The 25575-nt window shown below is 34.6% G+C and overlaps 2 protein-coding genes across 2 annotated transcripts in view; one reads left to right on the forward strand and one right to left on the reverse strand.

The window, feature by feature from the left end:
- The window catches only part of LOC136830686 (uncharacterized), a 112848-nt gene that overhangs the window by 15767 nt on the left and 71506 nt on the right, over nucleotides 1-25575 (forward strand). The window lies entirely within an intron of this gene.
- Nucleotides 413-25103, reverse strand: LOC136830682 (retinoid-inducible serine carboxypeptidase-like). Its single transcript, XM_067090373.1, has 9 exons — nucleotides 24982-25103; nucleotides 10159-10382; nucleotides 8646-8876; nucleotides 8302-8412; nucleotides 7502-7739; nucleotides 5807-5989; nucleotides 5130-5207; nucleotides 3214-3374; nucleotides 413-1328 (listed from the first exon to the last, which is right to left on the reverse strand). The coding sequence occupies exons 1-9, from the start codon at nucleotides 25031-25033 to the stop codon at nucleotides 951-953; spliced, it is 1656 nt and encodes a 551-aa protein (XP_066946474.1). The 5' UTR covers nucleotides 25034-25103; the 3' UTR covers nucleotides 413-950.

Raw genomic sequence — 25575 nt, forward strand, 5'->3', positions numbered from 1 at the left:
TGAGGTTAATATCCTGCCTTTGCAGCTCTGGGGAGAGGTACTTTTTTTTTTTTTTTTATTTCATTCGCCTTCTTATATGATTCTGTTTACTTGCTCTGAGAGTCTCGTAGGGAAGTTTTTTTTTTCCACATATGACAAGTTATTCCGATTTTGGAAGACCTCCCTTATCGTCTGTGTTCGTAAAATTTCCCCTGAAGAAATTGATACTCGTACTTGAAAATGCCGTGGAAAAAAATACATCTGATAATCTTATAACTCATGCTGAAATAATATCTCCAGAAAAAAATCCTCTTTTTGTTGGGTCATTATTGCATTATGAAACAACAGAAGTGGAACCTTCAGTGGACTGGAGATTTAATACCCGCCAAGCTAATGTAAATGATTTAAGAATAGGATGAACTGAAAAACAACCTTTCCTTTAGAAGAAGTTTACTCATCTCTCCTATTGACATCGCATCGTCCAAGTTATTTTGAATGATTTTTTAGACTGATCTTAAATGCCACTATTTTTTAGTGGCCTACACAAATGCCAATAGTCTTTTATCAATGATATGAAGAAAAATTCTAAAGGACATTCTACAATACTTTGGTTACATGTAGTACTAATAAAAACGATAATAATAATGAATTATTATAATTGTATCATATATTATACGCTCACATTCCTATGGAACGAACAAAAAATTTCATTAAGTTGATTAGTAAGCTTTTACATAAAAGAATTTGATACAGTTAAAACTAATAAAAAATAAATAGGTAAATGACAACTCATACTAGTACTAATGCCACGAGTCTTGTAAAAAATAATCGAGGTCCTTCATCAGAGTAACAGTTAAGTTTGAGTGAAGAGATTACGATGTCCATTGGACTCGTTCTCGATCATGACATAAACAGTTCCGTCAGTCCACCATAGCAGTTAGTGTCAGTCACTGTCAATGACTGGCAAACTCTTAAACACGGACTCTTCTTATAAAATGTTGGGAGGTGGGTGTGTCCGATCGGGCATGAACCACTTCTGCACGGGGGTCGTGAGCATGAGACTTGCGTTTAGCTGTCTTCGCTTTGTGTACTTCGTGTTCGATATCTCTGGACACAGGTTTCGTATTTGCAGGGTTGGATTCTTCAGCCTGGTTCTTTTTAGAAGCGCTTGGCTTTGGCGCATCTTCGCGCATTGGCTTCGGCGCTTCTTCGCGCGTCTGGGTTGCTTGTTTGACCTCCGTAACTGGAGCACGCTGTGCCTTTTCGTCTCGTTTTTCCTTAGCTTCGTTAGTGAACCCAGTGATCTGGTCAATCATGACAAGAGCCATTTCTGGGGCGTCGATGGGGACCTGAAAAATAGCAAAAAAATGTAGTTCCGTTTTAAAGCAAAATCTAAAACATACCCTCAACATTATCGTAGCAAATACTGTTTGCAAAAAAAGTTTGTGAGCCTGATATATATCTTTCTGGTAGATCGAAAGCTAGTATAAGGTTTTCGTTCCTGATAAGAACAAGTTAATATTGATATGACTAAAAGCATAATCTAAGTTGTCCCTTAGGTTTTCTTTAAAATTAGTCTAACGTTTTGGGAGTACCATCCCCATCATGGTACTACCTTTAAATAGAATATGATAATACAATCAGAATATGATGGCGAATATATTGAAAATTCGGGAAAGACTGTCATGTAAAGACAATATTACACTAATTAGCACTAAACTATTAAGGTGTGTTATTTTAAGTGTCAGCTTTCAATAGTTGAAAATAAGAATAAACTAGAAAATATGACTATAACCAAATCATTTGGACCCAATAGATTGTGTATTATAAAAAAAATTGTAAAATTAGGTACTTATTTCATGTAGTTTTCATCTTCGATGAGTTTTTAAAGTTCGCAACAACTTAGCATTTTCTAGCAGTGCTTTTCATTCATCAGAATTTATTACTTATCACAATGTATTTCCTTTTTATATTATTTTTTAGATTCTAAAACCAGTCCTATAATTATGCATTTTTGTCTGTAGCAATATGTTTATATTTCTTCGTTTATCTCACGATTTTGCATTAAAATCACCACTTTTCTTAGCTCTAAAGTTTTGGTCATACCATACTCTGCTGGGCCTGCATTCAATGAAGAATTAATTTGTTTCTGGTGATAGAAATTCATTTCTCGATATAACAAATTCACAGATTTCAGCTGCTAGGAAATCAATAAGATAAAACACAAAATAATTACAACAGGCCAGCAAAAGTGTTAATCAGAAAAGTATTTAATTCTTTATAACCTGTTTTTACTTATCTGATTATTTTGCATCATTCATGTGAATCCATCAGGGGTCTAAAATAAAACTTGTGTTTTCAAAGACAATAAATTCACCAACCCTCGAATACGCTGGTGCATTCAGATTTTAGAGCTTGTGCCCTCAATTGTTGCAACGGAGCCAGTCAGTGTCCCATAGTTTTGCCGCTTAGAAAACAAATGTCTTATAGGCGTCGAGCTCACAAGATAGAATTTATTGTCGTTGGAAGAACAACAGGTTAACACCCGAAATCAATAAGATCCTACAACGAGTGAAGTTCAATTCTTTATAGCTGTTTTTATCTTGTAATCAGGATAATAAAAACTTGTGCTAATTCATCAATCAATTTTGAATACGCTATTTTCAGATTTTAGATGCGTAATTATATGTAAAGAGAAAATGGTCATTATAGCACATTTGACTCAGTTTGACTTTCAAAATAGACTTGAGAGATGATTTAGAATCCATGCCGCCACAAACGTCCTACTTATTACTAGAATTATTATCTGGAAAAATGTAACACCCATTCGATATTTGACCAAGTTACTCAAAGAGCTCAGTCGAGCCATTTGTCTTGTAACTTTAAAAACATATATAACAATTCAATTTTGAATGTATTTTCATATTTTTATTATTGGTAATTGTTAGTGGGAATGGTCAATAGACATTTGAATACTTTCAAAATCGACTGGAGAGATGATTTAGAATCCATGCGGAAACCCTAATTATTACTATGTTATTATCTGACAAATCTGGTAATCTGAGAATTATATAGCCATTACTATTTCAGTCATAATAGATACTCCGATGCAATGTTTGTAGACACACACAAAAAAAAAAAAAACACGCACACAGACGCATATGCACACACATACACATGAACAGAAACATGGTTGTCCTTAGATGAAGAAGTTCTTCGATGAAGAAAACTTACCATATGTCCTGATCTGAATATGGTGAACAAAGAGAACTGTCCTGAGCGCTGCACTGTAGCTGCTTGAGAGGAATAAGAACTGACGTGAAGAGCAGCATTTTCTGCTGCAAGCCATTCTGGTTTCCCTGGCCATTCCATGTTTTCAATCCAATTATAAGTACCTGGGAAATAGAACTTCTTTAGTGAAATTTTCCTCGATTAAGTCATAAACTTCAGCCACTAGACTTAAAGTTTAAGTATACCTTAGTTTAACCAGACCACTGAGCTGATTGACAGCTCCCCTTGGGCTGGCCCGAAGGATTAGACTTATTTTACGTGGCTAAGAACCAAATGGTTACCAAGCAACGGGACCTACAGCTTATTGTGGAATCCGAACCACTTTATACCGAGAAATGAATTTCTATCACCAGAAACAAATTCCTCTAATTCTTCGTTGGCCGGTCGGAGACTCGAACTCGGGCCTAGCAGAGTGCTAGCCGAGAACTCTACCGACTTGTCCAACGAGCAATTGCCACTAGACTTATCTGCCAAGTTTCTCCAGAGATGCTTTTTTTACACTGGTATGCGCAGACAGCCTTTTAGCTTGAAAGACAAAATTACTATTAAAAAAATCAAAGAAGCAGTAGAGAACTTATAATTTTGCATCAATTCCTCTTTCAGATGTAAGTATATCTTAGTTTAACCAAACCACTGAGCTGATTAACAGCTCCCCTAGGGCTGGCCCGAAGGATTAGATGTATTTTACGTGGCTAAGAACCAGCTGGTTACCTAGCAACGGGACCTACAGCTTACTGTGGAATCCGAACCACATTATGACGAGAAATGAATTTCTATCACCTTAAGAGTATAAGGAAAGAATTCTCTCTAAAACTTAATCAGAATTATTTTTTCTGATCCAATCCTTCGGGCCAGCCCTGGGAGAGCTGTTAATCAGCTCAGTGGTCTGGTTAAACTAAGGTATACTTAACTTATCAGGATTAACTATATGCATATATTGTAGACAACTGTGATGTGCATGGATGTCCTAAGATATTATTGTCACATTTGCTTAAAAAAACCGAACGGGTTAAAAATAAAAAATATGACAAGTAACTATATATATCTCTTTAACCCCTTGCATAGCGGGATTAATTCATTTGACTTCCCTTTTCACAGTTCGCACCTCAAACATTCTCTTGGGCTCTCCGAGTTGATTTTCCTTTATGTCTGCCATTCAGAATATGAGCTGATTCATTTCACTTATTAATTTATTTAATCTAGAAAACATATTTTCACCAAACAACGCAGATCCATATACAATGTATAAGTAAATATATACATATACATACATACATTTACATATATAGGTACATGTATATATATATATATGTATGTATACATATATATATATATATATATATATATATATATATATATATATGTATATATCATACACACACACACACACACACACATATATATATATATATATATATATATATATATATATATATATATATATACATATTCATGTATGTATATATATAGTATATGTGTGTGTGTATAGATATATATATATATATATATATATATATATATATATATATATATATATACATATATATATGCACACACATTTATCCATACATTCATTTATACAGTGGGTATACACACACACACACACACACACACACACACACACACACACACACACACACATATATATATATATATATATATATATATATATATATATACTATATATATATATATATATATATATATATATATATATATATATATATATATATATATATATATACACAGTATATATATCAGAGTGACTGATTCATTCGGGCACTTATGAAACGTGTATAAGAGCGTAATCGTGTATGATATGAGACTGGCGATATATCCCGGTAATTAAGATGACCTACCTGGGGTGTCGCAGATCAGGTCGAGGTCGCCTGTGAAGACAGCCACGTGCAAACTCGTCTCAGTCAGGAGCTTCTCAACTGTGGATTATGAATATCATATTATTATGCATACACAAACATACTCTATGTAAACGAAATCATTGCAGCGTTGCATTTAAGTACAGACAAGGAATTTCCACAATTGTATGAAATGTTTAGAAAAATCTACATTCAAACAGCAAGGTTTCCATAGCCACTGCTAGCTTTATCAAACTACTGCATAGCAAAACTATTGATTTTTTTTTATTATTAGTTTGATAAAGCTGCTAGTAGCTAGCGAAGCTTTACTTTTTAGAAACATATTTTTCTAGAAAATTCGTATTTTTGTTTAATTTTCTTATATATATATATATATATATATATATATATATATATATATATATATATATATATATATATATAATGTATGTATATATATGATATATATATATATATATATATATATATATATATATATATATATATATATATAGTAACTGTGTATATAGTGAATTGATATTAAGCGATACTTGTGACGTAACCTTCGTGAACACATCTACACATAAGCAGCACAATATGCACATAAAGGATACGCAATGAAACATATTTTCTAGTTACACATATCTCTGTACAGACAAAGACGTGAGTTTTCCTCACACCTGAAGTAATGACAGGCTTCATGAAATCTCCGGTGAGCCGGTCGAAAACGGTGCCCCCCTGGCTGTCCCAGACGACCTCGGGAGGAATGTGCCAGCGGGTAGCTTGCTCTCCGTTCATGAAGTCGCTCAGGGCGTCGTTGGTCAGCCCGTAGCGTCCGAGGACGTGGTGCTCGTACAGGTGACCTAAGGAGGGAAAGAGGAAGGATGAACGAGTAAGAAAATGCAGCGGAGATACGCCGACGGGTGCATAGCAGAATCGAAAGACCCTCCCATTTTAGGTTAATTACATTTCGTTTTGTTCTGTCGTGTTTCGATTTTCATATTTTCTTAATAGTTTTGTACATTTTCTTCAGTTTGCGGAAGTACTTCATGTATTTCTCTCCCTTATAAGTATTTATTTTACTTTATAAGTTATTTTTTATATATTTTCTTTAGTTTCCGCAAGTGTTTTATGTAGTCCTCTTCTTTATAAGCCATTTTTTACAGGTATCAGTTCTCTAAACTTGAGGAATTGCATGACGCCTTATCATTATTAAATATCATTATTTTCATTACGCCCCTAACGAGGTCATTGTTATTGTTCATATCATTCTTCTTATTCTTTTCCAAACGCTGACACTAAATAACTTCAACGCTTTCGAAAATACAGTTCTGAAATTGGCAACAAAACAGGACCAAAATAAAAAAAATTGAAATTTACTGAACCTGTGTCAGGATATTTCCATCAGATTGTTAATCGATTTAAGTTTTGGTTAAAAAGAGAATAGTGATTCTTACACAAGCGGATAGAGCCTTGGTAGATTTTTCCTAAAAAAGAAAAGTTTGCAAAATCTACAAAAATGTGAATGTGGAATCATCAGAATTGCTCAGAGAAGTGCTATTGATGTTGGTGTTGTCATATTTTGCCTTTTTAGATTGTGATCCAGCCGGATCCTGTCACTGACCAAGATATCTATCCTCAGTTATCCGTTTTATGAAGTCTTCTGTAACTCTGAAAAATACATGAAGAAGTAAAGGACTTTTTTTACTCTGAAAAAAACCGAGACGAAGAAAAAATCAGCCCTAAACAAAACTCAACCCCACACGAGAAGCAGGAGTTACTGTCATCCTCAAGGTATTTCTATAGACCTTGGTCATCCTCACATAATGACCAAACTTCCCGTTAAAGCGAGCAAGGTTAAATGATTACAGACGGCATGTAAGCAAGAAATCCTGTGAGCACTGACCAAAGTAGTGCCTACAGAGCAAGGAGGAGGAGGAGGTGGCAGTAGGGCCTGGGTTATTTTTAGCAAGGAAAACCCCGGATTGGAATCATGACAGAAAAATATTGTGGGAAGAACCTTCCTGGATATAACACCAATATTAATTCGCTGATGAAGACCACCTTAATAGCGTATCATGAGGTTTTCGTATTTGCTATTTGTTCATTTTTTTTTTTTTTTACTTTTATGGAGTATTTTTTTAGTTTTTCATAATTCTAAATGAAGACACATTACAAAACTGTTAAGAAAATCCCACAACAACAAGCTAATATGGCAACTTATTCTGAATACAATAGTAATTAAAACTCTCTTAACATGCAAGTGCATTCAAGCATAACCCTTCTTTCATTATTACTAAAGTTTATTCAGAATGTAACTATGTTTTAGATACGTACATACGCACACATACACATAGTTGCGCAAACAAACTTACGGACTTGTGGAGACATATAAGAAAGATCTCTGAAGTGAGGCCTCCGATTCTTCAGGAAGTAAATGTCTTCTTCAGCCAATACGTTGTAGAAATTGACGTCGTGGGCTACGTTCATGACAACGTACTCTGTGTTCCCCCACTCGGCGGTAGCTGCTTCCCAATTCCCCTGATCGACTTCCAACTGGGCCTTGGCTGCCGCTGCCTCTATAGTCTCCATCCCCTTGCGATTGACAAAGCCCTGGCGAACAGGTGAAGAGGAAAGATTGGCAGAAAATTCCAAATAACATTAAGAAAGTCCCAAACGGCCCTATTTAAATAGAATGTTGGACGTTCTTGGTATGTTTACAAATAACAAATCAGTGATGTGTCGTATATGAGGATGTGGGGTGTTCAGTGAAACTGTAGAATGTTGGACGTTCTTGGTATGTTTACAAGTAACAAATCAGTGAAGTTTCTTATATGAGGATGTGTGGTGTTAAGTGAAACTACTCGCTGCAGCATAGATAGTCGGCTGTTATTTCGAGGAAACAGCAGACCTGCATACGTACAATCGCCCGATCAATGGTCATAACAGCGAACAATGACGTTTCTGTAACTGACAAAATAAGGGAAGAGATCATTTGGACACTCCCTTGCTTATAAAGGAGACGATAGTAAAAAAACGAAAGCGGAGAAATATTATTAACAGTAAAGCAAAACACGGCGAATAAGAGAGCTACGAACTTCAACCTAAGTCAAATTCTGTTTCTGAAGAACTGAACTTTAGAGAACCATAGCTTCTCTCTGATTAGTCCACTCACCATGTGGTACAGGAACGAACCCCAGGTGTTAACGGAGTCCATGGGGCTAATCCAAGAGTCGCCAAGGGCAACGCCTCTGAAGTCGCTGACCACTTCTCCATTCTTGATGGCCTACAAGAGTTGGAAGGAAAAGTGTCATAATCCTATAGCGACTTGTCAAGTACTGGACTAAATTAAAACTGAAACGCTGACTTATACTTGAAATGTGAATGAAATGGAAATATAGACACTTGTTATAAGATAGTAGGTCATCATTACATATTACATTATGCTAACATCTAAGAAACAGATTTGAGCCTGTCGCATAACTTGTAAAATTGGAAAACTTTCTAAATTATACTCACAGCATCAAATGCCAGAGCAAAATCGACGGTCATTTTCCCTCCGTAGGATTCCGCATAGACGAAGAAGGGCATACGTCCGAGATCGGTATTGTTCTTGAAGATCTCCTTTACGAGAACGACCAGATCTTTCGCAATCTGGTCGTTGTCAGTGGTGAATGTGTCGTAGCTCTCGGCATAACTGTAACCGGTTCCAACTGGATTGTCCACGAAGAGGAGATTGGCTTTCTTGGTCTGTTAAAGTATACCTTAGTTTTACCAGACCACTGAGCTGATTAACAGCTCTCCTAGGGCTGGCCCGAAGGATTAGACTTATTATACGTGGCTAAGATCCAATATTTATTTAATCAGCTTTTTTTTTTACCAAAGGTTGATTAACGATCTCGAAGTAAAACCGTTTTAAATTCTATTTAAGGAGCGCACTTTTTCACCAAGGCAATTTTAGGTATCTAATGGCTTTCATGTCATTTTGTTAGAATGCGTAAATTTGATTCTGGTGCTTTTCTCATCTCTATGCAAGAATTGGTTAGGTATCGTAATTGGTAAAAATCCTTTGCAAAGTCTTATTTTTTTCGTTTCATTAGCTGAATTACATCTTGCTCTACTGAGTCTAACTAGATGAACATATCTGATTAAGCCGCAAAGTGAGGCAGTCTGTGAAAAATGTAAAATTTCCCTTTGTTATAAAAGGTTAGATGGTTTAACAAAGGAAAATGCGTTTATAATCAATGTCAATAAATGTAAATCCCGGGTGCCACTGAACTCTTTGTATCACGGGCTGCTCTAAGAGCAAGAACTCTTGCCAGCACAGGTTGGAATGAACTATTATTGTCATTATAGAAAATCAACGCACGTTAACGTGCTAAATACTCGTATATACAGAAATAAATTTCCACAACATACTGGGATCAAACCCTGAACTTCCGTGTCCTGGTTGGCTCTGCGCACGATCTTGAAACTGTGTTATTATTATTACTATTATTATTATTATTATTATTCTGGAACTGCATACGGTTCTTTGGAACAACTCGAAAGACTATGAACTTGGGCAGGATACGCTCACAGAGTGGAAGGTTCACATGTAATCAAGAAAAAAAGAATAGGAAAACTAACTGAGAATAGGAACGGTCTAAACTAGAGACGTTCATGAAAAACCTCGAACATTTAGAATTTATGATTTTCAACAGTATAAAAATAAATATTATTAAGTACCATAAATAGATAGATAAAAAAATTAATGAAGGGAAAGTATGTTTAAGGGCACCCTTAAGAAAGGGAACTCTCACCCAGTCCTTTGACAGCCTAGAGCACAGTCCAAGAATTCAGAGCTACACATAACACCCAGGACACCACCAACTTTTCCAGTAAAACGATCTTCTTTTATCTTCCACCTCTCTGTTAGGTCTTTCCTCCTTCAGAAGGACATAAAAAGAGGATGTTCTATCTTCTTTGATTCTTTCACCTATAATTATAAAAACGGCAATAAATGAGAGCTTGAATCTGTGATAAATCTTACCCACGCATAAGGTCTATGGTTTCCATTGATGTCATAGGGACCCAATTCCTGGAAGTTACCATACCCAACGCCTGATCCTCCAGGTCCTCCCTGAAGCCACATGATTAGAGGGTAGGTGGTATAGTCACCCGGCTGGTCCGTGTGGTACAGAACCCAGAACATGTGGGCTCCTGGGCGCACCGTCACATACCCAAACTCTTCATCCAGGGGGTCATGGGTCTTGACTGGAACAATTGGGAAAAATTTTGGTGTCTCAAGTTTGATTGCAGGGAAAGGATGAGCACTTCCAATTTACATCTTTGTACCACATGTAATGCATTGTAACATGTGATTCTTATCTTATTTACAGAAATGACTTTTGATTATATACAGCTTGCTTTGTTTAAGCAATACATTACTCTATATATACATACATACATACATACATACATACATACATACATACATATATATATATATATATATATATATATATATATATATATATATATATATTTATATGTATGTATATATATATATATATATATATATATATATATATATATATATATGAATATATTTATGTATATATATATATATGTATGTATATATAAATACATATATATATATGTATATATATATATACAGTATATTTATATACATATATATATATATATATTATATTATATATATATATATATATATATATATATATATATATATATATATATATATATATATATATATATATATATATATATATATATATATATATATATATATACATACTATCAAAGGGGCAACAAGGAAAAGGCATACGTATATCGCATTACAGTGTATTCTTGCCTACGGCGTTTTGCATCATCACGGCTGCAATTCACAAAATAATTTAAAAACATAAAAAATTTAGAAAAAGAGTAAAAATAGAAAGTTAAGTATACCTTAGTTTAACCAGACCACTGAGATGTTTAATAGCTCTCCTAGGGCTGGCCCGAAGGATTAGACTTATTTTACGTGGCTAAGAACCAATTGGTTACCTAGCAACGGGACCTAGAGCTTATTGTGGAATCCGAACCACATTATACCGAGAAATGAATTTCTAACACCAGAAATAAATTCCTCTATAATATCACTAAAAAGGCAAGGCCATGACCTACCTAAACTGAGCTAAAAAGAAACTGATATTTAAAAAACGAAGAGGGTAAGCAAAGGTTGAAGTGCAGATCAAAATATAAACAAACTATCAGTTATGCGATAAATAGTTGTGTGGAGGTTTTACATATATATATATATATATATATATATATATATATATATATATATATATATATATATATATATATATATATATATATATATATGTGTGTGTGTATATACATATATATATATATATATAAATTTATATATATAGTATATACATACATATATATATATATATTATATATATATACAGTATATATATTGTAACGTGCAATTGCTGTCTACAAGAGTACATGAAACTCTACTCACTTTTTCAAATTTAACGTAACCGAAGAAACTTGTAAAGTGCAAATGGTAAGTCAACCCCACGACCCCCCAGAACCAAGAAGCAGGGAGCGACCAGAACAACCCTAACACTAGCACTCGCTAAGTTCTTGGTGCCTTCACAACAAAACTCCACCCTTCCTCTCTAAGCCTTAAATCCTACATTGGTCAAACTTTGATTTCCCCTGGGTGCTCTCATTCTTCTCCTTGTTCCAGCACCTTTCCTGTCATTGCTGCCAAAAAACATGGAAGTCGGTGAGTTAACGGACGAACGCCTCGTGCGGGACCAGAAACTATATAAGGGCCTGACCAGGGCTCACATGGAGAGTTCATTATAAGCCAGCACCAGAGTAGAGTCCTTACCAGGTTGGTCTCCGACCGCCCTTCCCCCTCTCTGACCCCGTTAAATCTTCGTCGTGCACATAGTCCCACCAAGTCCCTTGCCTTATTGCAAAGTCTGGCCTACATATCAAGACAGCGCAACCTACGGGAAAGGTATAGTCTGAATTTTGGAGTTGTTACTACGGCCAGTTTGCCACTGTAATTTTCATTCTTTCTGATATTTCTGCCCCTTGGAGTTCTGAGGAAATAAGTGAAGTGTTAACATTTTCATTTCAAGTAACGTAAGCATTCAAAGCCTTTGCTATTGCATATTGCTCCCTCTCCGCCTTTAGCATTCCCTAAGTGACCAAGAAAGTGTTTTCTTTGCATCACAGTGACAGTAAGTTTGTCTTATGAAATAGGCGTCTGATGCTGTCTATCTATCTGTTCGCCCACGGTGCCAGTTCCTGAATTCCTGACGTGGAAGAACACTTCAAGAGTAATCCCTGAAGACTTATATGCCTATGTGGCCGATATTGGTACATTTACTCATCTTCGGAGGTTCCCCCACAGTGATTTCTATTTCAGAAACAATTAATTCTAGAGTTTAGAAATTTTACCATAGATCATAAAATCTTTGATATTGGCACTCTTTGTTTTGTGAGTAACACAATATCAGTGCCAAAGAGCTAGTGAGGAGCTCCCTTTGCAATGCCCTTCTACTCCTTGCAATAAAACCTAATTAGTGAAGTCTTGCATTTCTTTTGAAAACCATTTACTTTACCGTTAATTTACTTCTTTTCATGAATTTAACGAAGCACTCAGGTGAGTTTAGAGTGTGTCTAAGGCCCAGGTTAGGCTCATGGAAATATAAAAAATGTATTATATACATATCGGGTGTTTGGAAAATTATGAAGTTTTCTGCTATAGCCTGTTTCCAAGTACATTATTTTAAGTTTCTATTAAGCTATTTTTCATTTTAAATTTCTTGTATTTTCAGACTGAGTGACGGAGTTAGATACGGCCATGGCTAACGACTCGGAGGAAATCAGATGGATTGACCGAATCCGGCCTATAACCTTCAGAGAGGCCAGGGATGCTGGCGCATCCTTCATTTCACGTTCCTGGATAGCTAAATACATTAAAAGAGGTGAATCCTTTGTTAAAAGAAACTGGAACAAAAATCCATATGACTGTCATCGCGAAAAGAGTGAGAATCTTGGAAGGCTTGAAGTCCTTTCTCAGGAGTCAAAAGACATCATAGCTGAGGCAGTGGGTAGACCAAGAAAGTCTTTACGTAAATTGGTGCTTGAACTAGAAACAAAAGGGGAAAGAAGAGAAGTTATAGTGCTGTATATCGTGAGTTGAAAAAATCTGGTATCAAGCCATTTCATGTTATCAGCAAGCCCAACATCACTCAGCAACAGAGAGAAGACCGTGCATGGTTTTGTGGTTCATTTCTTAAAGACTGGGATGAAGCTGACTTTCTCCATGTTGCTGCATCAGATGAATTCTTCATTTACACAGTCAGGAAGCCAAATCATAAAAATGACATCATTTGGGCTGCAAAGTTGGATGATATCAGCGATGATGTGCTCTATTGCCAAGTTGTGAAATTTCCTGAATGTTTGGGAATTTTTCTGTTTCACAGCCAAAAGGTTAATGTGGATTGTCAAAGAAAAAGGACAGTCATGGAATGGCAAATACTTTAGAGAAACTGTGCTTACTGGTGGAATATTTCCTTTCCTCAAAGATCCCAAAAATGTGTTATCTGTTGAAGAAGTCACATTTTTGCATGATAAGGCACCATATTTCAAGGCTCTTCAGACACAGGAGCTGCTTCGAAACAGTGGTATCGATTTCTTCTCGTCAAGTGAATTTCCAGGTAGCTCCCCTGACCTTAATGTGTGAGAAAACATTGGTAGTATCTTAAAGGATCGTGCTGAAGCACGCACAGTGAACTGTGATGGTATACCAAGCCTCGACGACCTGCGAATAGAGGTGACCGAAGTGCTCAGGGAAATGGAGTTTGAGTCTCAGCTTTTTTGCGATTTGCTGAAATCATACCCCTCAAGAATGCAGGCTGTGGTACAGGCAGATGGAGGCCACATAAAATATTAAATACTCAGAGAAAAACTTAAATAAATACCTGTTCTGAATTACTTTTGTTTTTGTCCATATCAATTTCAGTTTATGCTGTAGGTGGGGCTCTAATTTGAAACACGCTGTATATATGTATGTATATATATATATATATATATATATATATATATATATATATATATATATATATACATATACATATACAAAAATTGTTAATATCTCTCTCTTACATATGTTCTTACACTTTTCACTTGAGTCCTTTTCATTCCCAGTCAACAATGTGTCATCTGAAAAATTCAAACAGTCTACACTCTATTCATATTTCCTCATCTCACAATTTTTGCAACAGTATCCAACGTCCTTTTTCTGGCTTCTCGAGTAACTCCATCGATTAAGATATCAAATAGTCATGGCGACATACGCATCCTTTTCCCTGGCCCACTTTTACACTATAAAATTCACTTGCCCTTTTACACACTCTGACTTTGTTCTCATCCAAAGAACTTTGAGCAGCTCTCAACAAAATGCCTTCCACACATCTTTTGTCAGAGCTATCAAGAGCTTTGGGTCTGTGTTTGCCATACACGTATAATACTTTTCCTAACAACAGGTCAAGATTAATAGAGCTTATATAATTCCGCTTATAATTTACATACATAATTTGAGAATCTATTATCTCCAAAGGAGATATATACATATATTTCTCACATCGAAGAGACCGTAATTTTGACATTGTACACAGGTCGGCTAAAAGGTAGTGTTGGAATTCGATACTTTGTTTGATTTTTTTTTGTTTTTGAGTCCACTACATATTAGGGAATGGCAATTTTATATATATATATATATATATATATATATATATATATATATATATATATATATATATATATATATATATTATATATATAAACATATATATATACTATATACTGTATATATATAAATATATATATATATATATATATATATATACATATATATATATATATATATATATATATATATATATATATATATATATATATATATATATATATAAGATTTGTTTGAAAAAATGTTCATCAGTAAATGAGCATTTTCGGTTTGAGAAAGCTTCTGAAAGTAAACTGCAAGGAATGTTATCTTTGTATTAGTCTTGCAAACTAACTATTATCATTAGTCTTTGTTGTTGTTGATGTACAACGGTTTTTAGAAAATTACGAGATACATATATATATATATATATATATAAATATATATATACATATGTATATATGTATATATATACATATATAGGCTATATATATATATATATATATATATATATATATATATATACAGTATATATATATATATATATATATATATATATATATATATATATATATATTTATATATATATATATCAGCAGTCAATTATATTTAGTTTTAAAATAATTACTTTGCATGACGAAAATATTTCTGCTTAATTCGACTTCCGAGAATTATAGCAATCACGTTTGCAATGAAAAATTTTGCAGAGAAATGCGTGTCATAAATGATGCAGTTTTTGGCCCACAACCTGGACTTTCATCCCTAATGCCTGCTATTTTGATTGATAGTACCAACCCCATTCGGTAACTCCAAATCAGCCAAGACCTGTTACCGTACACATGCACACACAGACACACGCACACTCAGATATATATATATATATATATATATATATATATATATATATATATATATATATATATATATATATATATATATATATAATTAGGTTGTGGGCCAAAACTGCATCATTAGTGTCACGTATTTTTCTGCAAATTTTTCATTGCAAACGCGATTACTATAATTCTCAGAACTCGAATTAAGGAGAAATATTTTCGTCATGCAAAGTAATTATTTGGCAAAACTAAATATAATTGATCTGACATATATATATATATATATATATATATATATATATATATATATATATATATATATATATATATATATATATATATATATATATATATATTATGTATGTATATGTTTCTGGTAGTTTTCTAAAAACCGTTGTACATCAAGCACAACAAAGACTAATGATAATAGCTAGTTTGCAAGACTAAAATAAAGAGAACATTCCTTGCAGTTTATTTTCAGAAGCTTTCTCAAACCGAAAATGTTCATTTACTGATGAATAATGGGGTTTTTCAAACCAATCGTAAATATGTAGACTAACAAAAAGTACAAAAAATAGTTGAAGTGCGATATTTTTGTCATCAAGGTTATTAGTGACTGGTCAAGAAACACGAGCCTGCACTGGTAAAAGACCAATTTAAATCAGCAACAAAAACATCATCAAAATGCAATAAATGATTTCCAGTCACGACTTTGAGATTCATAATTTGGGCTCCATAACGACCGGTCGATATCTGCGGGCGAGCAAAGTGGTACCAACTCTTGAACGAAAAATGAGAAAAGTTTTCGGACTGCGCATTGTATCATAATGTCTCATGATATTCTTTTGGTTTAGACCCTCACTGGGACATAATTCTGTTATTGAATTAATTTCAGAAACTGAAGAAAAGTTTTAATTCAATACAAGAGAGAAAACTTAAGTTTTCAATCATTTTGTAATGTTTATTGAAACTAGTAGGTTTCATGAGGCCTTCCGTCTCATTGCTTTATTCTTCGCTAAGCGTGGATGATTACTGTTTCTGTGACGCAGGTCACTCACATCAGTAAATAATATTTTGCTGACAAAGGAGGACCTTGAAGACATTTTTACCTTTCATGATTTAGCTGTACTCTCGAAGTATATATATAATGTAATAATTGACAGTTTGCATTTGTTCTGAGTTTATTATTAGTGAATTGTCAATCAGAGAGTAACATGGCCTGCTTTTAAACGATCATTAAAATGCAACACAGCGTTAAAAGAATAACCTTCATTTAAATGGTGTTTATATGTCTAAAATAAGATTTAAACTTCAAGATCTTGAATTCAAGTAATAATAATAAAAAAGATAGCAAGATCTGATCTGTAATAATCAAACCAGAAAAATGAAAAAGAAAAGACTGCGCTTATGTAATGATGGTACGAAAACTTCTAAATAGAACTCACAGAATCTCAAGTTATAATATCTTATCAGATTCATTATCTCGTATAAATAAACTTGAGGTCAACACGACAAGTGCTTGATCATGCCAATCATCTTGCCTCCTGAGATAAAGATATTTTGAAAAACAAAAGAAGATATTGCTTGTAAGGAGGTTACGTAAGTTTTTATTCAAGTACAGTAACATTATTATTTAGTCCCTCAACTATAGTGATATTCATACGTATACAGGCAAATGCTAACGTATGCATGAATTAATAATCACATTCACATATGCATTATATATACATACACACACACACACTTATATACACATGCATTATATATATACATACATACACACATACACATACACATACACACACACACACACACATATATATATATATATATATATATATATATATATATATATATATATATATATATATATATATATATATATACATATACACACACACACATACACACACACACACATATATACGTATATATATATATATATATATATATATATATATATATATATATATATATATATATATTATATGTGTATGCGAGTATAGAATTCTGCATACGTATAAATATCACTATACTTGAGGGACTAAATAATAATAATAATGTTATTGTACTGAAATAGAAACTTACGCAACTTCCTTACAACCAATATCTTCTTTTGTTTTTCAAAACATCTTTATCTCAGGAGGCAAGATGATTGACATGATCAAGCACTTGTCGTGTTGACCTCAAGTTTATTTATACGAGATAATGAATCTGATAAGATATTATAACTTGAGATTCTGTGATTTCTATTTAGAGGTTTTAGTACCATCGTTGCATAAGCGCAGTTTTTTTTTCATTTTTTTCATTTTCCTGGTTTGATTATTGTGGGTCAGATCTTGGCGTTTAAATCATATTTTGGACATATAAACAGTATTCAAATGAAGGTTATTCTTTATATATATATATATATATATATATATATATATATATATATATATATATATATATATATATATACACATACATATGTATGTGTATGTATTATGATCGAATATATATATATATATATATATATATATATATATATATATATATATATATATATATGTGTGTGTGTGTGTGTGTGTGTGTGTATGTATATATATATATATATATATATATATATATGTATATATATATATATATATATATATATATATATATATATATATATATATATATATATATATTAAAAGAATAACCTTCATTTGAATACTGTTTATATGTCCAAAATATGATTTAAACGCCAAGATCTGACCTGCAATAATCAAAGCACAAAAACGGGAAAAACTGCGCTTATGCAATCTTCTTCTGCTTCTTCTTCTTCTTCTTCTTCTTCTTCTTCTTCTTCTTCTTCTTCTTCTTCTTCTTCTTCTTCTTTTAACGTGTTTTTTTCCCATTTGTATGGGGCAAGCACGATGACTTCTTTTGAAGGACTTTGATTTGGTTTTGGGTAGACTTTGTAGTCTCGATGATGGTACTAAAACTTTTAAATAGACATCTTAGAATCTCAAGTTATAATATCTTATCAGATTCATTATCTCGTATAATATATATATATATATATATATATATATATATATATATATATATATATATATGTGTGTGTGTGTGTGTGTGTGTGTGTATGCATGCATTATATATGTGTATGCAAATATACTATACATGTGTGTGTAACCGCGCGTAAGTTAGAAATAACATGTGATAATGAACCTTATATATTTTTGACATATAGCTACGCTTCTCTAAATATTTAGAGAACTACATGGGAACGTGCAGTCTCTCTCACTGTCTCTCATTTTTGTAATACAATTAATTTTTTGAATTACGCACAACAGATCAAATAAAATATTTATAACAATAAAAATTATGCATATATTCATATAGTACTGTACATGATATGCGATCTCTCTCTCTCTCTCTCTCTCTCTCTCTGTCGTTTACATATACAACACACACACACGCATACACGCACATAAACCGGCAAATATGGTATCATTGCAATCCCCGTCTTCATTCTTTGCTCTTTTTGCGACGACCAAATACAATCGTGATGAGATGAGGTAAACTGGGAAACGAACATTGCTGTCATCAGGTTAGGCTGAGGATCTTCTGACAAATTTTGATTATGCCCAAAGAGTCATATCTATCTGCCCTGAGTAAGCTTATCACACCGAAAGTTGAAGGCCTTTCATTGGAAAATCTGGCACAGTGAAATTGCTGGGAACTGATTAAAGTTGATAGGGCTGAGCTTGATAGAATTTCTTTTGGTGAAACATGTTCCTCTTTTGAGAAACGCTGTGATGGAAAGTCCTTTCCTCTTTCTTTTCAATTTGTCATCGGTTCTTCATTGGAGGGGTGGGTAGAGCTCTCGGCTAGCACGCGGTTGGCCCAGCGTTCGAGTCTCCGACCGGCCAATGAAGAATTAGAGGAATTTATTTCTGGTGATAGAAATTCATTTCTCGCCGTAATGTGGTTCGGATTCCACAATAAGCTGCAGGTCCCGTTGCTAGGTAACCAGTTGGTTCTTAGCCACGTAAATTAAATCTCATCCTCCGGGCTAGCCCTAGGAGAGCTGTTAATCAGCTTAGTGGTCTGGTTAAACTAAGATATACTTAACTGTTTTTTTTTTGCAAGACGTATAATTCTTTAGTGTTCTCGCAAGTAATTTTTACATTGTATTCCATTAAAGGATTATATTCCCTTTATGAAAAGACAGTGTTATTATAGTTTTTCTTTTCTGTATTCTTCCACTTTTCCACTGTGAGTGAAGCTTTTCCTAGCTGTCCTCATTGCATCGGTTTCAAAACCAATCTGAAACATTTCGTTAAATCTGTTTAATGTTGAAGAGGCAGATTCTTCCGTCCTGTTTTGTCTTTGACTACGGTTGTTGTTCATGTAACAAGGCCTTCCAGTTCTTCAATTGTCAGAACTTCTTTATGACCTTCTGCTAGTTCTTCCACTTCTTCATCAGTTATATCATTAAATCCTTCTCCACTGACCTACCTACTACCCGAAGAGTTTTCGACGCTCCCCCATCATTCCCCAGAAAGAGCAAAATCTAAACGATTTCACTCCAAAAAAAAAAAGGCTTCCAACATGCATTAACAGTTTATGGTTTTAATTCATCCAAGGCCGTTTTATGAATTCTGTTACGTTTTCAGTGGTGAATAGCTTCCAGCACTGCATGGCACCCATTAGGGTGAGCAGTAACGACTATTTGAATCTGATCAATCATCAAGTGAGTGTAGATGGCCTTGGACGAGAAGCCGCAGCTATAAGATCGTACTTCGATTCCAAACCTTTCTGCAAAAAGCATATCTTTGCTTTTCGGTGAAACACTGGATGAGCAGTTCCAAAAAACAAAAAAAAAAAGAATGTCAGTAACCCATGCCTTCTTAATGTGTTGCCAGGATACAGATGGAAGGTTCTTAATTATGTTTTTCGCTGCCTAGGAGTTTTTCGCTCGGTAAATATCACTTTGCTTGATCGTAAGACCTACAGCATCGCCGCAGCACTATTCTGTCCTACTGTGCCTTAAATCCTGTAGCATTTTCTTCCTGAACAACCCAGTTCTATTACAATTGCATACTTTTGCTGGCAATCGGGAAGTACTCGCTTCAAAGGCAGGCGCGGCTTCCATGATTCCTGAATCTGTGCCGGTTTGAACTTGTAGTCAATGGCTTAGTTGTATTCGTTCCAGTGAATGTTTGCTCATTTTTTGTAAAGACAAATTGCTTTTTGCCGTAACATGCTACCGGAGCGCGTTCCCTGGACATATTTTCTATCCAAATGTGTAATGATTTTCCTTCTTCACTAACTGCGCTAAGCACTCGTCACGCACTTTGGACGTAATTTTACTTTCCTTAGGAACCGCCAGAAACTAGTGCGAATTATCACTAACCCTTCAAACACGGAATCAATAGATTTGGATGTAAACATTCGAAGGTGTTGATGTCTGTCACTGTAAATCTCTGTTTAACGTTGTCATTTTTTATGTGTGTGTCTGTGTGTGCGTGAAAATAATTTTTACAAAGTATGTGAGTCTGTTCTGCATGACTGACTGGAGGAAAAGAGGTACGTAAGAGTACTCAAATAGTTATCGTTGCCTGTACAGCCACTTAAAACACTAAAAGTGAAAATTACTTGGCTTAATATCTCAGAAAGAACTCTTCGCCCGCAGTTGATTAGATAAAACAAGACACGTCGAGCTAGCGTATTTTTCATAAAGAACTGCATTTAATCGTAATATTGTAGGTGCAGGGACTAAACGGTGTGTTCGGTTGAGCGTATTTATTGTGAAAGTCCTTTCGTAACCCCTCTTATCTTTTTACAAAGTTATCTTGACGTTATTTCAATGGTCGTGATTATGAAGACTTAGTTTCAGTACTGCCAAGTGTAATTTCTCAAGACAATAATGTTATTGTTCTTAATTAGGTTTGTGATAATATTAAAGATCCGAGGGTCAAAGGTCATTTAATTTTGCATAATTTTGCGCTGGTGATTGTAAAATTTGAATATTAGTTTTATAGCTTATCCAAGAATAGGACCGTATTTTTGTCATTCATTTGATTATGTGGTCTTGTAAATATTTGTGTCCGTTATTTCTATACATGTTTTTGATGGCCTTGAAACTCATTCTAATTATTGCGATAAGTTCGTGAAATCAAGTATACAGGTATATTTGATCTGAGGTACCAGATTGGCATAGATTTGCCGGACAGTTTATTACACTGAAATCTCTAAATTCCCATCGAGTAAAGGACACACAAAAAAAAAAAAAAAAAAAATAGTTAAATTTCGGAAAGTCCAGAATCAGCAAAAGGGGAATAATGGACTACTGGGCTAAAGTTGACTTCCTTAACCGCGTTATTGCATCGCCCCCATATAACTCTTACCTTTCTCATCATTGTCAGGTTTTGTCGTGCTAGTAACATTTTATAAAGAAATGATGCCAGTAACCGTCTCAACGCATTTGGAAGCTTCCAGTAATAAAAATACCCTGTGTGAGCAGTATACCTGCATTCTTTCTTTTTTTTTTTTTTTACTTTTTAACGGCGAGAGCAGACGAAATTCAGTTTCACAGCAGAATGAGCAGAATAGTTTTCGTTTTACTTACTAATGTGTTTTTGCTTATTTATCTTTCCCTTTAATTGTCATTCTTTACTTCTATCTGCGTGCGTTTATTAACTGAATGTAGGTCTATGTGTTCTTAGAATTCTGAAAGATTATACCCTAGGGATTTCTGTAAGATAGGAATTACAGGTTAGCCTTAGGAAGCGTGTGTGAGGTCTAGATGTTAATGATACTGCGATCTCGTGACTTTCACGTTGATGACCCTTCGGACGACCAAAAGAATTACGGTTGCGTTCCTTTGGCTCAGATCATGATCCAGGTGTATACTTTTGTCGACACCCTTTAATGTTAAATAACCAATACAATTCCAAACGTTTGACGAAACCAAAGTAGACTGTAGCATTCTTAAAAAAACTGTTTTATGTACGAATGGATCTAGTGGACAGCGCATGCTCGATCGTAGTCAAAATTTTTAGGTGTAAGTCTTATGTTCGCTAGCCATAAGTCTGTATGCTCTACGTACATATTTAATTCAGTTTCCTCTTATCTAAATGTCTAATTTAAGACCATGCATTTTGAAAACAGTACTTCGCTATCATTAATGCGCATACATACAATATACGGTTTGAATTTGTTAAGGTGATAGACAACTACAGTCCACAATATACATTCAATTACGTAAGTACATATCTTGGTCAATAAGGGATAGAAGCAATTTCCAGGAATTTAAGAGGACGACGTCCTCGAGGGAGTGATATTTTACTCGTCAGAGTGACGTCAGTGATTCCTTATTCACGACATGATCTTTACCAGAGCATCATAAACTGAGCAACTTTACAACGCAGCTGAGACTCATGTAACTCATTTCAGCGAACCTCATGTACCCTTGGCCTATGAATCCCTAGAATTTTATTTAAGATTTTCATGGCTCTAGTGAATGTGTTCAGTAAATTTATATATACTGTATATAGGCTATATATATATATATATATATATATATATATATATATATATATATATATATACATATATATATATATATATATATATATATATATATATATATATATATATATATATATATATATATGTGTGTGTGTGTGTGTGTGTGTGTGTGTGTATATATCATGTTGACCAAATCGCAGACTTATTGCCTGTCAGTTACACGATAGATTTATCAGGAGAAAGCATAAATTGCTTTCTCCAGCCCCGGGATAAATTTTGGAACTTATTGGTGGCCAAGACTTGAATCTCTTGACAATGAGAAAACAAACTCAGACACGTACATACTCACACACACACACATACACACACACGCGCATATATATGTGCGTGCGTGTGTGTGCGTGTCAGGGGCGTTCCTAGACATTTTGGGGCCAGGGGAACAGTCCCATTTGGGGCCCTCTTATGGGGTGGGAGGCGAGCGAAGCGAGCCAAAGCAGCTGGGAAGTTTTGGGAGGGGGGCCTCTGTAAGCACCGCCCCGGGAAAATTTTTAGAATATGAGCGATTGTAGGATCATTTTAAAGGCACTTGTAAATGCAAATTTCAGACATTTTATTTCTTAAATTTCGCATTTTGGGGCCCCTTCACTTTGGGGCCCGGGGAGCGATTTCAAACAGCCCCCCCTCAGGGACGCCACTGGTGTGTGTGTGTGTGTTTTTTTTGTATGTGTTTGTGAGTAGCCTCTAAATTTTCAAAGCAATAACTGAGAGAGTGACACCAATCTCAGCCCTGACCTAATTGTTCACTGGTTAAAGTTCATGAAAATATCACAGTATGAATCATCAAACAATGACGTCAATCTGAGGAAGATATCATTAATGCAAGAGCGATAAGTCTTTTCAGTTCTAAGGAAAAGGTTTTTTTTCGGATTGGGAAAATTCTGGGATAGCGATTCACCTGGAAGAAGGCATCTAAATACATGCATAAAGCGAGAAAGAAGCTGGGCATTACCACTTGTTATTTTTGTGGCGTCGTTTCGAGATTGGAAGGAAATTATATTTGCTTTTTTGAGTGCGTCTAAGACTGTTAAAAGTAAAATACTTATGGTTTCGAGAAAAAATACGAATTTGGACTGTTAGCATTTTCATATTGAACGACCATTTTCATTCTGATTAGCATTTTCGTGTCCAGGGTTTCCATAAATATGCTTTGGGCATGAACAAATGTTTCGAAACAGCTTCGTTGGCATAAAAAAAAAATCCAAGCGTCATGACTTTTCCTTGCTCCAATTTTATGAATTTACTAATATGTCTCTTAGATTATATAAGATATTAATTTCACTGCGATGCCCTTATGCGCTAGGAATACAAAGTAAATTTACGTTTTCTAATGAGCTGAAGCAGGAAGTATGGTTAATTTGTAACTTGTTGTGGATGTGGAACGTGAACCATGACCCACCGAAGCAAATCGCGAGCCATTTAAGCTGTACGAATGTCTGACTGAGAGACAAACCCGAACGAATGCTAAACGCGACCAAGAACCAATGAGACCAGCAATTTCCTCATAAGAAATATGTTTGGAGTGTTAAAAATGATTTTGAATGAATTCCTTTTATGAAAACTTTTCAGTAGCTACTATTCTATATGAAATGGTCTGAGGAGGAAACGTTATTTGCAATCAAAATAAAAGTAGTTATAGCTCAAATAAATAATCGATAAAATGGACATTGAAAAAATCATTACATTAAATAATAACAGTTATCTTTACCCGTGGCGGCCGCAGCAGCGGCGGCAAGACCAAGTAGCAGCAGACACTTCATGTTGTCACGAATGCTACAGCTCCAGTGATGTTGACCCACTGAAGCAGGGGAAAAGTAAGATTATCTGGGGAATTCCAAGGGTTTGCTTCCCTTATCTCTCTCTCTCTCTCTCTCTCTCTCTCTCTCTCTCTCTCTCTCTCTCTCTCTCTCTGGTCGACGTCAGAGGTGCCTCACACTGAGGGACCTGGGGAAACCCGAAAGAACTGTAAGGTCTGTAAGGTAAGGTCTCTCTCTCTCTCTCTCTCTCTCTCTCTCTCTCTCTCTCTCTCTCTCTCTCTCTGTGTGTGAAACACAGTCGCACAGGATTTATCAATACATGATTTTCTTTCATTGAAACACAGATATGTATGTTTAAGTGACGGAAACAAAATTATCTTTAATACAAGATTCTCTTGGTAATAAAATAAATTTGGATTTTGGTTAAATTATCTTTAATGTTATTCCGTAAAAAAAAAATTCATAGTACTGAACGGTTTGATAACACTAAGCAAAACCATGAAGCATGTACCTAATTAACACGGTCATCCAGTTTATTTTATGAA

This window comes from Macrobrachium rosenbergii, chromosome 4 (genome assembly GCF_040412425.1).
Source record: "Macrobrachium rosenbergii isolate ZJJX-2024 chromosome 4, ASM4041242v1, whole genome shotgun sequence".
Taxonomy (NCBI): Eukaryota; Metazoa; Arthropoda; class Malacostraca; order Decapoda; family Palaemonidae; genus Macrobrachium; species Macrobrachium rosenbergii.